This window comes from Gopherus flavomarginatus, chromosome 7 (genome assembly GCF_025201925.1).
Source record: "Gopherus flavomarginatus isolate rGopFla2 chromosome 7, rGopFla2.mat.asm, whole genome shotgun sequence".
Classification (NCBI taxonomy): domain Eukaryota; kingdom Metazoa; phylum Chordata; order Testudines; family Testudinidae; genus Gopherus; species Gopherus flavomarginatus.
Genome location: NC_066623.1, coordinates 51,978,430 through 51,995,664, shown reverse-complemented (window position 1 = coordinate 51,995,664; position 17,235 = coordinate 51,978,430). Strand labels below are relative to the sequence as shown.

The following is a 17,235-nucleotide window of genomic DNA, read 5'->3' as shown; positions in this document are numbered from 1 at the left end:
AATGAGACCTGTGGAGTACTGGATGAGGACAACTTACTGGACTCTGAAAGATGGTTTATAAACACTGATGACAATACCCTAAACCATGCAGGAATCTCATGGTAGACAGTCCATAAAATGTTTCTGGAGTACAGTCCATTGCTTGGCTCCTGTCAGCTGTGATTTTGATAGATGCCTCAGGCGTAAGTTGGGATGCCCACTTACACTGCCTCTAGGTACAAGAGGTTTCAAAATCCATAGAGATCTAGGATTACAAATTTCTTGGAATCCAGAGCAATATGATGGTAGGGGGAACTTTGTTTCCTTACATCCATGACAAATCTGTACTGATTTTGACAGACATCACCACAGCCATGTATCATATGTACTAGTAGGGGGAGCTCGTTCCTGTTGTTTGTGTCAAGAAACTGTCTAGCCTGAGGAAGTGGTGCATTCCATATCAAGTTGCACCTCTAGCTCTCTGGTTTTTTTTTCCATGCAAGAACATGGTCTTGGCAGACAGCCTCATTCTTAATTTATCAGCCCCATCATAAGGGGTTTTTCAAGTTTTTGGCATTGTCGATATTCCAAACTACAGGGATCCTTCAAAAAGCTCCCTTTGTCTTGAAGGAGAATTCAGTGTGCCTTCAGTTTTTATTCTGTAGGAAATAGTGATCCAAAATTCTTGAACAGCTTTCTTCTAGCCATACTCTGCGGTATACTTTTATTCCTTTATGCTTCAGCAGTGGTACCGATTGCAAGAGTTCTGTCCTTTGTGGGCATGTCAGTATCTATATTTAGATCTATTATCCCTGCTGCTGAAGCATCTAGTCTGCCTTTCAGTTCTTCTGCATCTGTTTTCACAGTATCAAAGTCAAATCCGTTATTCAGGTCTGAGATTCCTAAATATCATGGCTTGCAATATGGTGTATTGTGAAATTCTGATCTGGAGTCCTCTTAAGCTGTTAAGCGAATATTTCTGGAAAGTCTTAAATCTTTGAGGAAAACCTATGCCTTAAAATGGAAAAGATTTTCAGTTTGTGCTGCTGACCAAGACTGTGCATCTTCCACTGCTTCAGAACCTTGTATTGTTTGCTGTGTCTAAATGACCAATTTACTGAGGAGTTCAGCGTGGGTTCATTTTGTGGAAATATCTGTAACTTGCATCTGGAGGAGGTGAAATACTTGGTTTGAGATGGGCTGGTTATTTTAAATAGGGATGATTTGTCTGTTTTCAGGTTAGTTTTAGCACATAGGATTCCAGAGAAACACTTTATAAGAAAATGATGACAAATATAATTGTCCAGCCAAGGATTATCCATATTTGCACATTCTACAGTGAAACAATTTCTGAAAGGACAATTGCATGTTTTTTTCACCCACTTGAGAACAGTGCTCTCCTTGAAATTAAATTTGATGCTCACGTGATTTGGTATCACTGTGGGAGCCCTTTGGAAAATATTCTTTGCATCACCTGTACTTATAGCATTGCTAGTATCTTAACACCAAGGAGAATGAGTGAGATCTAAATCCTGATGGCTGAATTCCCTTAAAATAAAGATAATGTGATAACCATCCTTTACCTGATCGTGACTAAATTTGAGTTCCACTCCAATTTTATTTATTTACCAGGACTTTTCTCTGAACCATATAACTTACAGGGGCAGGGCTGGTGCTACCATTTAGGCCAACTAGGCGGTTGCCTAGGGCTCCAACATTTGGGCGCGCCAAAAAGCGGCGCCCCCAATTTTTTTTAAAGCCTTTCAGCTGCTGCTGCGCTGGGAGGGAGAGGGAGTCTGAGCCGCCGGCAGCCAGCCCAGGGGTTCCCCTGGGTCAGCGCGCTGCCGCCTGGCGGGAACCCCTGGGCTGGCTGCCGGCGGCTCAGACTCCCTCTCCCTTTCAGCGCAGTGGCTGCTCCATCCCATGCCATTCTTCTAATTGCTGGCGGTGGCGCTGGCGGCTGGGCAGAGCTCCGCAGCTCTGCTTAGCGCATGTGGCACGAGCCCAGCGACGGGCGCCACAGCAGGGCTTCTGGAGCAGAGGTGAGCTGGAGCTGGGAGGTGCCGGATGGCTCCTTGGGGGGGGAGTTGCCGTAGGGGAGGGGGGACGCCTCAGGGCGGAGCTGCCACAGGGCTTGGGTGGGGGGGGCGCAAGGTGGCAGTTTCACCTAGGGCGCGAAACTTCCTTGCACCAGCCCTGTACAGGGGAGGTAATGTTATATAGGCTAGGTCACTGTTTCTCAAAGTTTTGAGTGTTTGTCCTTGGCATGGTGTGAAGGACAACTGTGCTTGAGAGAAGCATGAAAGTTGTATACATTAAGCTTCAACAACACATGGCTGGTAGTCAGGTGGACATGATTTATTTCATTTTCCTAAAGTGAGGCTCAGCTTTAGAAAGTTTGGTAAAATGCTAGACTAGATGTTAAAGATTATTGGCTATGGCTTAGGTAGGACCAAACCCTTTTGTTAGTCTTCCATATTATTTGTAGCATATGGAGTTTAAATCCAGGGGCCCAGAGATTGTTTCAGTGAATTAGAACATGTAGGCCAGGGATAGGCAACCTATGGCACACATGCCAAAGACGGCACACGAGCTAATTTTCAGTGGCACTCACACTGCCCAGGTCCTGGCCACCGGTCCGAGGGGCTCTCTGTTTTAATTTAATTTTAAATGAAGCTTCTTAAACGTTTTAAAAACCTTATTTACTTTACGTACAACAATAGTTTAGTTATATATTATAGACTTCTAGAAAGAGACCTTCTAAAAACATTAAAATGTATTACTGGCACTCAAAACCTTAAATTAGAGTGAATAAATGAAGACTCAGGACACTACCTTCTAAAAGGTTGCCAATCCCTGCTGTAGACAGGTCTGCTGTGAGCTACTATGTGTCCCAATACTTTGGGATCTAAAGTCATGCTCCCCTTGATCCAAAGCCCTTTGCCCAATGTGTCTAAGAAAATATCTCCTTTGTGGACACTTCAGGCTGCTACCTGGACCTCAGTGCTTACATTTATAAAGCATTATTCTTGGCTTGTCAACTAGATAGGATGGTTAATTTGGGATAGCAGTCCTATAATCTCACTTTTCTTTAGACCTATATCCTTAAAGGCTGTGTGACTTCTAGTTAATATCTCCTAAGTGGGGCTCTCTACAGGCAGTTTTTGAAGGAGAAATACAGGCTATTTGTCTGTCTGTAACTAGTTCTGTGAGATGTCAGCCAATATAGGTCCACATACACCACTCAGCTGCCCTGCTTGTTCAGGGTTTTGAATGGATGGGAGAAGGACTTTCGATATGTTTGGGGATGAAAGGAACTTAGATTGTGGATTTTTATGTAATTCTATCCAAATGGTCAGTCCTGTGCAAGTGAGCAGTAGCGCCACTTGTCACTGCTTTTAGACGGTTTTGACTCTGCTGAAAGTACATGTACGTACCTCAAGAGTAGCTTTACAGTATACTTGCGCTCAACTTGATGAACTACTGTTGCAGGATAAGTGGACTTTTTATTTTTTCATTCAGACTCCACAATTTAAAAAAAATCACATTAATTTTCATGTTAAATCTTCTGTATAAAGACAGACCAAGTGAGTGCTGTGCTAGGCTTTGCATGTCATTTTCATCTGACTATTTTTATAGTTGGCCTGTCACTCCCTGAAAATGAAAATGCTGTCTGATGGAAATGCTGGCCAACAGTTTCCCATACTGTAGCTGCATGAATGGTGGATCCCTAAGAGATAGTGACTGTGCACTCTCCCTCCATGCTGAACTATTAATTTGAATCTCTAATTCACCATTTTCTTAATCTACACACCCCATAATTCACATGTCAAAACCCAATGGTCTCATTCCATTTCTCAGTAATGGTTTAATAACAGAGAAAGTGCTGTATTAAGGTCTAATATCACTAATACTTCATTACTTTTACAAACTAAACTACAGAGCATATTCTATGAGCTGTTCTCATAACTGAACAGCGCTTGTCAGATGAGTGCATCATGTTTGTTACTAATAAACATATGCTGTATTTAGACTTTTTTAAGCTAGTCATTCATCTTACAACTTGCAGATTCATTTTGCTTATATCATAATGATGTTTGTGACTCTGCTTTACATTCAATATAAAAAGTTGTATTCTTTTCCCTGAAGTTTTTCTTCAGTATCTTACATGTTTTATTATATGTCCACAGAACAGGTTTGTTTACTCCAGACATGGCCTTTGAGGCTATAGTTAAAAAACAGATAGTGAAGCTGAAAGGGCCTTGCTTAAAAAGTGTGGATCTGGTGATGCAAGAGTTAATCAACACTGTCAAGAAATGCACTAAAAAGGTAACTTCTGAATGAGTTCATTAATAGTTGAAGTACACTTGTTAATCTAGTGTTATGATAGATAATATTATGGGCAAGATGCTTTGCCATGTGAATCTACTCAGAAAAACGATGCAATGATATGAGATGGTATGGTTCTACATTTGTGACTTAGTTGCTTTCTTATCTAGTTTACTCAGTTTACAAATAAAAAGTACTGTAATACTGATCTTTGTTTCTGATGCTCAAAATGGCTTGTTTCTAGATCTTGCATCATTGCCAGCGTGGTTTCTGTTTTTTCAGGAAAAAAGAACAGTCAAGTGCTGGCCCCATTTTCACCTATATAACCATATTGCTGCAGTTGGTGATGCATGACTGTTACTGAAGGCATAATATAGAGAAAATGAGATCATATAGATGTCCCTGCAAATTAAACTTAATTAACATTTCTGTTGAGGCATAAGCCAGAAAAATCCAGCATTGGAAGTTGTCTTTGCAGCACTGACAATAGGAAAAAGTAGTAGTCTTTCTTTTGTCACTAAAGAAAGTAGATTAGATTCTAAATATATTCAGAGAGCACTTCTGCTGAGTAAAAAGCATTTTTGCATGGAAACTTTTCAGAGTAGAACCGTACTGAAGTGTCCCAGTGGTGAAATACCCGCCTGTGCTGTTTCTCATATATGCAAATCCATAACTCCGCATCATCAACTTTCAAGAGGCTACAAGGTAGAAACATCCAGTTTCCCCTTGATTTGCCCACACTTACCCCACTGGGAGTTATGCATGTGGGTGGAAGGATGAACTAGTCTGAAGAATTGCAGAATGAATGTAGGAAACAAATTGCATTGGAAAGAACTGTTGTGCAGTTGGCTTCCCTAAAGCGAATAGTGTGTGTACTCAATAATTAAACCTTAGTTTAAGGTCCCGACAAGTATAGTATGAATGAGTATTCTGGCTGATTGGTCTGCATACAGTCTGTACCTGGGTTTATTTATACTTTTTTTAAAAGAAAACCTTATTTTCCTATTGTGACTAAAAAGTTCAGGTTTTAGTGTGGAACTGAATTCAATATAGAAATCAGAAGTCAGTTGTATATGCCTTGGTTATAGGGGATAACATATTCAAGTGTCAAAGTCTGATTTTCAAAAGTGGCTTAGCTTCCTAAGTGCCTTAATCACTTGAAAACTACCTATAGTCAAAAATGGATCCCCAGTGACCACCATTAACTGTGGCTGAAAATGGCTTAGACCCCAGATAGGACCAAAGTGCTTTTAATAACAATGATAGAAATCATGTCAGAGTCGCAGTGGCGGGCTAGTCATCTGTTCTCATGTCTTAATCTTGGGAACATCGGAATTTTTGTACTGGATCAGACCAATGGTCCATCTCATCTAGTAGCTTGCCAGTACCAGATACTTCATAGTTTCTTCCTAGTCCCCACAGAGTTGGTGGTTGATTTTTGCCTCTGAAATACTCTTGTGTTTATATTCCTTATAATTTGTTACCCAATCTCATAAACGTCTAATCCTCTTTAATCCTAAACTCTTGACCTCAGTCTCCTGTGCCAGAACAATTGTGTTTAAATGTTTCCTTTTAATCAGTTTTAAATGTGTAGTCTTTTTCATGTCCTCTTCTATACAGTGAGAGGAAGGTAAATGAGAGCTCTTAGTTTATTTTCCATAACATTCACTTGTTCTATACCTTTGCTATGCCCTCTCTTATTAGTCCTCTCATTAAACTATACGCTCCTTTAAAAAAAATTGGCTTTTAGAGAGCCCTAGTCTTTTAAACTTCCCCTCAGAAGGAAGTCTTTCTATGTTTCTAATCATTTTCAATGCCCTTCTCTAGAACCTGTCTATTTCTGCTAGATTCCTTTCTGAGATGGTAAGAACAGAACACAATATTCAAGGTAAGGGCAGGTTATCAATTTATTTAATGGCAATACTATATTTTCAGTACCCTCTGTTCCTTTCTTAATACAACCTAACTTCTTGTTTTCTTTTTAGACCTCCATTGCACGTTAATTGGGTGTCTTCATTGTGCTGTCCTCAATGATACCTGGATCTTCTTCCTAAGCAGTTATGATTTAGATCCAACCAAGCGTGTGGGCTGTAAAGTGTTCCTTCCAATGTATATCACTTTACATTTCTTTTCCATTAATGTGATCTACAATAGTTTTGCCTAATGATCTACTTGGCTAGGACTTCCTGTAGTTCTTGGTCTTCTTTTGGCCTGACCAACATAAATACTGTCATTTGCAAATGTTGTCATTTCACTGATTACTTTCTTGTACAGATCACGGATACCTATTTTAAACACTGGCAGTCCTAGTCCAGATTCTTTGGGCACCCCATGATTAGCATCTTTCTTTGATGAAAGCTGACAGTTTATTTCCTCGATTTGTTTTGTCTCTTAACCAGTTTATAATGATGACAGTTCTTTATGTCAGTATGTTAGTTCCCTTAACAGGCTAAGGGATGTTATAAAAGGCTTTTTCAAAAATGTAAATAAATACAACTCTCTCCTTTATCCACTTTCTTATTATCACTCTCAAAGACCAATAGTTCTTCTTTTTCAGAAACATGCTATTTTGTCTCTATCCTATCCTGTGTCTGTTCATGTTTTATGCTGTTATCTCTCTGATTTCAAACAGTTTACCTGGCAAGGCATGCTGATCTGTAGCTTTCACAATCTTGTCTTTTTAAGAGAGAGACACAATGTTGGTTTCCTTATGCTCCTCTAATATAGCAGCTTATTTTTAATAGATTACATTTCCTCAGTAGCTTAGCTACTTCATTCTTATGTACCTTCAGAACTCTAGGTATACCATATGATCCTGCGGACTTGTTATTTAATTTGGCTTTCTTCTAGCACCTCTCTTTTGACAAGTCAGTCTCTGACAGCTCTGCATCTTTATTACCTGAAAAGGGTAAGTCCGACATAAGTATTTTCCCAACATACTCTGTGCTGTAGACTGATGCACAGAAGTAGATGGGCAAAATGTTCAGAAGCACTTAAGACCAATTTTTCAGAAGCAACTCAGGCACCGTAGGAGACTAATTACCATTTTCTCTCTGGGCAGCCCGTCCATATAGGCGAACTAGGCAGTCACCTAGGCTGCTGAATTAAATGGGGCGCCAAATTCAAGGAAAAAAAAGTAATCTTTTTCATTTTTTCATTTTTTTAATTTAAAAAAACCAAATAAAATAACAAAGATGTCATTATTTCAATTCCCATGCATGTACAGAGGGATTATAAATTATAATTTATTTCTCTACATTTCTGAGAATTTATTATGTCAAATCTTTTATTTACTGCAAAGTAAATAATATTTTTGTGAATTTTTTTTCAATTTGCGACATGGGGTCAAAATGACCCACTCCGCAATTTTGATAAACAATAACTCAGCCGCAATGAAACACATCTGCCAGCAACAAGAGGGGCAATGCTAGTGACACCCTAACTTGAATATACATCAAGGTTGCATAGCTGGAAATTCATGCAGAGCAGAGAGTCGGCATTGACTCATGAAAATTCAGAAGACATTGATGCTACAGATTTGTGTAGTGAGCTTTAGGCTTTTTCAAGACGACTTAAGAACATTCCACTCCTGAAGAGGTACTGAAGTTTGTTTGTGAAAATAAACTCAGTTTTTCAAACATTTTTATAGCTCTACGCCTTCTTTTAACTTTGCCAGTTTCCATAGCTACTGGGGAACGTAGCTTCTCAAATTTAAAATTGATAAAAACATACCTGTGCTCAACAATGGTGCAAGAGAGGCTTTTTGGCCTTGCTACAATGTCAATAGAGCATGAAATAGCCAGAAAACTGGATCTAAAAGAAATAGTGACTGAATTTTCAAAATTTAAAGCAAGAAAAGTCATGTTTTAAGAGCACTGTTTTTTTTTATTTGGAGTGTTTTGTAAATACACATTAAGGTTCATTTAAGAGTTTTCTTATTTCTTTCTATATTGGATGTGGTGGTAATGGCAGTTAAAGCAGGATAGCGTAATACACCTCTACCTCGATATAACGCTGTCCTTGGGAGCCAAAAAATATTACAGCGTTAAAGGTGAAACCGTGTTATATTGAACTTGCTTTGATCCACCAGAGTGCGCAGCTCCCCCTCCCCCCGGAGCAGTGCTTTACGCGTTATATCCAAATTTGTGTTGTATCGGGTGGTGGTATATCGAGGTAGTGGTGAAGATGATTTTGGATTTGTAATAATAAAAATTATAATTAACATTTTAATGCATTTTTATTTGAAATCTGAATGAAATATCATCTAGCTGTTGTGTACAAACCTATTCTGAAAATGTCGTGTCTCTGTTTTATCTGATCTCAGAAACATTGATTTGACAGACAGATGGACAAACCGAATAATTAAGCCTCTGTTTTAAAAAAATGCTTAAAAACATCAAAAGGAAACAAGGGGCAAAATGTCTCTCAGCTTACCAAAGACCTCAGCCTAGATCTGCCCTTGGGTTTGGGGGTGGGGAGTGCTGATTGCATGGTTCGCTTAGGGTGCCAGTTGCTGGCAGCTAGTCTAGGGCCATCCATGTTGTCTCTTAAAGAGACTTAGGCTCCTGAGTGACTAAGTCAGTTTTGGAAATTGGACTTAGGTGCTTCTGAAAATTTTTATCCATTCACTTTTTCTGCAGTGTCCCTTTCCACCTTGATTTTCCTTTATTCTCCAATAGTGTAGCAGACCAACTGACTCTTGTAGACTTCTGCTTCTGAAATACATCATTTCCTTTTGTTTTATTTTTCTGGCTTTGGCTAGCTAGTCTTTTAGTTCCCCTCACTGCCATTTTCAATCTGCCTGACACAGTTTGTTCCTGTCACTGGGCTTTGCTGCGTTTGAATTCCTGGTTCTTGAAGGATACCTTTTTGGCTTGACACTTCTGTCTTGTACCTTGCTATTCACCCATCTAGTCTGAGGGAGATTAAGGGCCCCCTTCTGACAAAAGGTTATTCCTAGTGTAGGCTATTCATTACTATGTCAGTTGTTAACTCTTTAGGTCTGTATGCTTAATGGTAGCCATAGGTGGATATATACGTAAAGCGTACTTAGTATGATCTGGCAATTCATATCTTAGTGTTGGCAGATGTAATATTGTAAGCTATGAGAAAATTGCACTAGCTTTAGTATCAAGTATTCTAGACTGGCTGACACTGTGAGATAATTAGGGGAGGAAACTGCAGTAGGTGATATAATGAGTTGCATTTATTTTTAGCTAATGTGTGTGGGCAGGGCTGATCAAACAGAACAAATTGCCTTTTTAATAATCAGAATCGCTTTAAAATGACTGCAGAACTCTGGCACAGAGTACAGTTGTAGATAGTGATGTTTAAATGCTCCAAGGGAATCAAACTGAACCAACCAAACTACTAAGAAGCAGGTTGTGCACTGTAGGGCGCTAACTGTAACTCTTTCCCTTATTATAAGCACAGGAAGAGGACAAAATGACTAATGTCCAGTGTCATTTCTGACTGATCCTTCCGTCAGTCTCTTCATTTGGAAAATAGCTTGTAGAGTCTAGGAAATATTGTGAAGATTGTTATGGACTCTTGATGATGTCTTCTCAAATGTTAATTTCTACTCTGAGTCTGAAGCAGTAAATCTCAGTTAAGATTAAGTAATATATTTGGTTGCATTCTCCTTCATCCTCATAGTCAGTGAAGAATGGGAATGGAATTTGCTTTTGTTCCCAAAGTCATTCTTTTCTGTACTTCTGAAAACAAACAAAAATCCCTTAGTTCAATGTACTCATATAATTTAGGTCATAGATTCGGCTTGTGATAATGAGGAACTGCATTATCACAGTAGAGTATCTTACCCTTGTCACCTGAAGAATTGTTTCTTTGGTGTTTTAGAATGGTAGTTTTTCCTTATCCATTAAATGCAAGAGCTGACACAGTTGCTGAATTGTTGGAACTGGAGGCCTCCTCCAAACTACATCACAATAGCTGTCTATCTTCAATGATTCCTGGATCTTCTTCCAGAGCAGTTATGGTTTAGATCCAGCCAAGTTTTGGGCTATAAAGTGTTCTTTCCAAAGTACATCACCTAACATTTCTTTTCCATGAATGTGATCTACAATAGGGTTGCCCAATCATTTAGGTTGGCTAGGACTTTCTGTTGGGGAGACAACGCTGGTGAAGTAATGTCTTTTATTGGACCAACTTGTTGGTGAAGGAGACAAGCTTTCAAGTTACACTGAGCTCTTCAGGTTGAAAGCTTGTCTCTTTCACCAATAAGAAATTAGTCCAATAAAAGCTATTACCTCACCTGCCTTGTGTAGCGAAGTGACGACCCTCCAGTGTGGCGCCTCCTGCTGGTTGTCCTGTGAATTAGCTCTTCACCAGCTTCAGAGCGCCCCTACTGGCCAGTGTCTCGCCTGCTGCTAGCTCTATGTCCCTCCTGGACCCTGGTGCCCTTTACCCCTGGGTGCTGCCCCAGCAGTACCCCACCATGCTCTGGGTCTCCCCTCCCAAGGGAACCCCAATCCTCTATCCTCACCTTGTTTCAGTGGCTACTGCCAGTCATCATCTAGCCCCCGCTCACTGGGGCAGACTGCATTCTGTAAACCACTCATCACTAGCAAGGGGGGTTTGGACCAGCTGCCTCTGCCTAACCCCAGGCTACACCTCTGCAGCCCCAGTATCTCTGTAGGCCTTGCACAAGGCCTGCAGGCTGGGAAGTTACCAGGCTGAAGCTCCTCTTGCCTTTCCCCAGCACCACTCTACTCAGGTACCCATCTCTCCCAGGCAGCCCTGTCCTCCTCTCTCTACAGCTAGAGAGAGACTGACCTAGCTCCTGGCTCACAACCCTTTTATAGGGCCAGCTGTGGCCTGATTGGGGCATGACCCCAGCTGTGGCTGCTTCCCCCCAATCAGCCTAGCCTTTTTCAGGAGTGGGGCAACTGCCCCGCTGCACCTTGTCTCCGTGTATCTTGGGACCAACATGGCTACAGCGACTCTGCAAATATCCATTTTTTGATCAGCAGGGAAGGAAATACACGAGATGTGGGCTCACGCCCACTCCATTCTTAAGTGAAAGATGGCATCACAAGTATCTTAGTCCTAGGAGTGCAGCTTAGTATTACTCCCACTGTAGCCCATTTTAAAAAAAACGATGTCAGAATGAATAGACAAAAAATTGATGTAGAGCATTAGTGTTGCCAGTTATTGCGCCTTAGAGGTCTAAAGGATTATAGAACAGGGCCTGAGTACTCTCTCTCACCTCCCGTAGGATGACAAGGCGGAATTAAGATTTTGCAGAGTATGAAAATGGCAAGCTTTGCTGCTTGTGATGCGTTAATAAGATTAACGCTCAACTCAGGGCATCAGGATTCCAACAGTAAGTTCATAAAAAGTTCTTGGGTGGAACTTTCAAAAGTGCCCAAGTGACTTAACTTTCAATGGGATTTGCACTTTATTGGGACATATGCTCCTAAATCACCTAAGCACATCTGAAAATCCCACCCATTGTGGGGTGGGCATTGAGATTTCTTTGACTAAAATTGAAGAAAAGCACAGTCTTCCTTAAATCCATTAGGACAATTTTTCAGTTTTTCACTCCTCTCAAGGCTCAGAGGAAGTCCCACTTGGGAAAACATCCACTCAAGTAAACCAGTAACATTGGTTAACTTGTTTGAAGCTATGATTTGCATTGCATGGTCTATGAGTACCACCTTGAGACTCTCAGCAGCTGCCACATAGTGGAGCCTTCTAGGGATCTGAAACTTTGGAATAATTTACAGCAGCACATACTAAAGCCACGAGTAGAGAAATTATTCAGCTATAGGAGAAAGAGGAGAACTGAAGCCTCCTCTTCCCGCCTGCTGGAAGGAGCAGTTTGGCAGCAGGATGTGCGCATGCATGAGGTAGCTTGTGTGCTGTTTAGCATCTTTTGGTTCAGCACACACATGCATAGCTTAATGGGAACATCAGACTGTATATTAGTGTATAGGAATTGGATGCAAATAACTTGCCGTCTTTCTAGTTTTCTGTTGAATTATGATATGTAAATGAAGGGCAAAATCCTTATCACTTATTTACATGAGAGATCACTATTATTATTCCTGTGCATGTGCACACAGTTCTCATTGATTCTGCTGGGAGAATATCTCTATCTCTAAACAGATCTGTCCCTGTGGATCTATGAGAGAAGTTTTGTCCAAGTTGATTCCATACTCTTGGATAGTGCATGCCCCTTTGGCATCCAAGTTGGAACCCTCTAGAGACCCTGCTTTGGTGGATCTAAATGTTTGGAGACTGGGTATAAAGAAACCATGGCCCTGATTCCTTTCAGTTCTTCACTGATCATTGCTGTCTTGAGTTTGGAAATCCCAGGATCTCTAGATTTTTAATCGATATATATATATATATATATATATATATATATATATATATATATATATATATATATATATATAAAACCCCCCTCTCACCCCTATAAGTGGTATGTGTCTTCGTCAAACTCAGGTCCTCTACCAGAGATCTGGGAGTTTGAGGGTTCTGCGCAGTATCTTAGCTGTTCCTAGCACTGCACTCTTCTGGACAGAGAGCTCTGATGTTGTTCCTGGGATCTGTTGGAGCCACTCACCCAGCTTAGGAGTCACAGCCCCGAGTGCTCCTGCCACCACTGGGACCACTTTGGCCTTCACTTTCCACATCCTCTCTAGTTCCTCTTTCAGGCCCTGATACTTCTCCAGCTTCTCATATTCCTTCTTCCTGATGTTGCTGTCACTTGGCACTGCTATGTCTATCACCATCGCTGTCTTCTGGTCCTTATCTATTACCACGATGTCTGGTTGATTGGCCAGTACCTGCTTGTCCGTCTGGATCTGGAAGTCCCACAGAATCTTAGCCCTGCTATTCTCCACAACCTTCTGTGGAATCTCCCATCTGGTCTTGGGAGGATCTAGCCCATACGCTGTGCAGATGTTCCTGTACACAATGCCAGCCACTTGGTGGTGCCGTTCAGTGAATGCTGTTCCTGCCTGCATCTTACATCCTGCCACTATGTGTTGGACTGTCTCTGAGGCCTCTCTGCACAGTCTGCACCTTGGGTCCTCTCTAGTGTGGTAGACTCCTGCTTCAATGGATCTGGTGCTCAGTGCCTGTTCCTGTGCTGCTATGATCAGTGCCTCAGTGCTGTCTTTTAGTCCAGCCCTTTCCAGCCACTGGTAGGATTTCCCAATGTCAGCCACCTCAGCTATCTGTCGATGGTACATCCCATGCAGGATCTTGTCTTGCCATGGCACTTCTTCTGCTTGGTCTTCCTCCCATGTCTGCTGCTGCCTCAGGCATTCTCTCAGCAGCTCATCTTTGGGGGCCATCTTACTGATGTACTCCTGGATGCTTTGGGTTTCGTCCAGGACAGTGGCTTTGACGCTCACCAAGCCCCGCCCGCCTTCTTTCCGGCTGGTATACAGTCTCTGGGTGTTGGACTTGGGGTGGAAACCTCCGTGCATTTTGAGGAGATTCCAGGTCTTCACATCGGCAGCCTCCATGTCCTCCTTTGGCCAGCTCACTATACCGGCAGGGTATCTGATAACCGGCAGGGCGTATCTGTTAATGGTGTGGATCTTGTTTTTCCCACTGAGCTGGCTCTTCAGGACCTGTCTTATCCTTTGATGATACTTGGATGTTGCTGTCTTCCTTGCCTCCTCATCGTGGTTTCCATGTGACCGTGGTACGCCAAGGTACTTGTAGCTGGTCTGTATGTCTGCTGTGTGGCCCGCTGGTAGTTCCACCCCATCAGTCTTGACTACCTTCCCTCTCTTCACTACCATCCGGCCACATTTCTCCAGTCCGAATGACATCCCGATATCCTCACTGTAAATCCGCGTCAGGTGGATTAGCGAGTCGATGTCTCGTTCATTCTTAGCATACAGCTTGATGTCATCCATGTAGAGGAGGTGGCTGATGGTAGTTCCACTCCTAAACCCATACCCATATCCAGTCCTTGTAATTATCTGGCTGAGGGGGTTTAAGCCTATGCAGAAGAGCAGTGGAGACAGTGCATCACCTTGGTATATGCCGCACTTGATGGCCACTTGTGCAAGCTGCCTTGAGTTGATTTCCAGTGTTGTCTTCCATAGTCCCATTGAGTTCTTGAGAAAGGTCCTTAGTATCCTATTAACTTTGTATAGCAGCAGACATTCACAGATCCACGTGTGCGGCATTGTGTTGTAGGCTTTCCTGTAGTCAATCCAGGCTGTGCTCAGATTGGTCTGTCTAGACCTTGAGTCTTGGGTGACTGCTCTATCTATGAGCAACTGGTGTTTTGAGTCTCTGGTGTTCTTCCCAATGCCCTTCTGAGCTGTGCTCATATACTGGCCCATATGGTCCTGTAGCTTGGCAGCTATGATACCTGATAGGATTTTCCATGTTGTGGGGAGGCAGGTTATTGACCGTTAGTTGGATGGTTCTATTCCCTTGCAGAGGTTTTTCATGATCAGCACTGTCCTTCCTTGTGTTAGCCAGTTTGGGTGGGAGCCTGCTGCCAGCAGCTGGTTCATCTGTGCTGCTAGGCATTCATGCACTGCTGTTAGTTTCTTTAGCCAGTAGGTGTTTATCATGTCTGGTCCAGGTGCTGTCCAGCTCTTCATGTTCTTGACCCACTGCTGGATGTCTTCTACTGTGATGGTAACTGGTTTCTGTTCTGGGAGATTGCTGTGCTCTGTTCTCAGGTCCATATATAAAAATTGTGTGTGTGTGTGTGTGTGTGTGTGTGTGTGTGTGTGTGTGTGTGTGTGTGTGTGTGTGTGTGTGTGTGTGTGTGTGTGTGTGTGTGTGTGTGTGTGTGTGTGTGTGTGTGTGTGTGTAAACACACACACACACAGTTGTCTAGTCACTGTTAGGGGCTGAACTGGTGGTGTGGTTTTGGCAAGTGCCATCTGGTTCCTTGAGTCTGGTAATCTGTTTCATGAAGTTTAGTTCTGATGGACTTGAAGCAGTGGGGACTTAAATGGATGTGCTGCTTTTGAAGAAAATTATTTAGCTCAACAGATCTACTTTTTTCTATCTCTACGAGAAGGATACTCTCCAAAGGATTTTCAGTTTGTGTGGCCTTTACTGCTTAAGCCTGCACAGAGTGAGAGATCTCCCTAACATAGCTTCTTCTTCGAGTGATTGCTCATATCCATTCCAGTTAGGTGTGTGTGCCGCGCGTGCACGTTCGTCAGAAACTTTTTACCCTAGCAACTCCAGTGGGCCGGCAGGTCGCCCCCTAGAGTGGCGCCACCATGACGCTCGATATATACCCCTGCCGGCCCACCCGCTCCTCAGTTCCTTCTTACTGCCGTGTCGGTTGTTGGAACTGTGGAGCGCGGCATTGCTGTCCTCCACGTCCCTAGCTCTCCTTCGTTTTATGGTTCATAATTGTAGTTAGTAGTAAATAGTTATATAAGTATAGTTAGTTAATTGTTGTTTGTAAATAGTTGTAAATACTTATTAGCGGTTTGGAGCCGTAGCCCCACCCGGCACTGGGCCCATGCCTGGTTCGCCGGGCTTCAAACAATGCTCGACCTGTAAGAAGCTGATGCCGACCAGCGATCCCCACAACGCTTGCCTAAAGTGCCTGGGGGAATTGCACATTTCGGACAAGTGCCGCATTTGCAAGACTTTTAAGCCTAGGACAAAAAAGGAGAGGGACCAGAGATTAAAGACTCTCCTTATGGAAGCGGCGCTGAACCCGGTAACTTCGACGCAGACCGTCGCCTCTACACCGGCACCGGACCGCGCCGGCACCGGAAAGACACCCCGGCACCGTCCTTCCCTGGCACCGGGACCCGAAGCAAGGCCCTCGAAGTCTGCGACTCCATCCAGGCAGACTCGAGTGGAGCGCCCGGCACCTACCTCAGCCGCAGCACCACCAGCAGGGATCCCGTCGACTCCGGGCCCTGAGGGTCCGTCGAGTCCGGTCCCTCCTAGCTCCCCCATAAGATCTGGGGTTGAGCTATTGGTCCCATCGACGCCGGAGACTTTCGCTTAGGCACGGGACCTGATCGCTCTTACAGAACCAACCCAGCCTCAACCCCCGGTGCGGGTTGTACCCAGAGGGAAGCCGACAACGATGAGAGCGCCGTCTCAGGACTCACCCAGCCGGCGCCGATCACTGTCGAGGTCCCGACGCCGTGGATGCTCTCGCTCCTGGCGCCGTTCGCAGTCCTGGCACCGCTCCCCTCGGCGGTACCGGTCGCACTCGCGGCGCCGGTCATCCTCCAAACAGTCCCGGTCTGGATCAAGTCCCCGCTACCAGCACCGGGACTCTAGGAGCCGTTCCCGTTGGCGAACAACTCCTCGGTCGACCTCCCGGCACCGAGCTGGTGGCAGGTCCCGGTCCCGGTCGACCTCCCGGCGCCGCATCGGAGGCAGGTCCCGGTCCCAATCCCGGCACCGAGTCGGAGGCAGGTCCCAGTCCCGATCCCGGCACCGAGTCGGAGGCAGGCCCCTGTCCCAATCCCGGCACTGGTATGATTCCCGGTACCGGTCCCCGGCACCGAGAGCAACTTCGGCGTCAGGACTAAGGGATCCCTACCAGCCGTGTTCGGCCCCTCCATGGCCTTCCAGACAGCCGTCTGTCTCGTCACAGACAGACAGTGGATATGCGCTGGACACAGACAGACACGTGGCCCTCTTTCAGGACCCTCCTCCGCAGGACCAGGGCCCTCAGCAGTGGGGGTTGTGGACACCCTGGGCGTACCACCAAGCCCAGGGCCCTCAACAACTTCCTCCTCAGCCTGCGACGGCTGAGCGCAGGGCGCCGGAGGCATCGCTGTCTCGCCCCCCTCCCTCTCCGGAAGGGGAGGACAGTTCCAACCAGCAGGACCCTGAGCTCCCTCCGGAGTCAGAGGCGCAGGTTCAGACAGAGCCCCCCGTGGACGCTCTTTGCCAGGGGTCTCCTCATCGTCCTCTCCCGATGAGGCAGTGGCA

General features: G+C 44.1%; 1 protein-coding gene across 6 annotated transcripts in view; it reads left to right on the top strand.

Annotated features, from left to right (window-relative positions):
* Positions 1-17,235, top strand: part of DNM3 (dynamin 3) — a 358,777-nt gene that overhangs the window by 91,937 nt on the left and 249,605 nt on the right. For all 6 annotated transcript variants that reach the window (XM_050963120.1, XM_050963119.1, XM_050963121.1 and 3 more), the window contains exon 10: positions 4,170-4,308. In XM_050963120.1, coding sequence (XP_050819077.1) covers positions 4,170-4,308 — 139 coding nt within the window. The remainder of the gene's footprint in view (positions 1-4,169; positions 4,309-17,235) is intronic.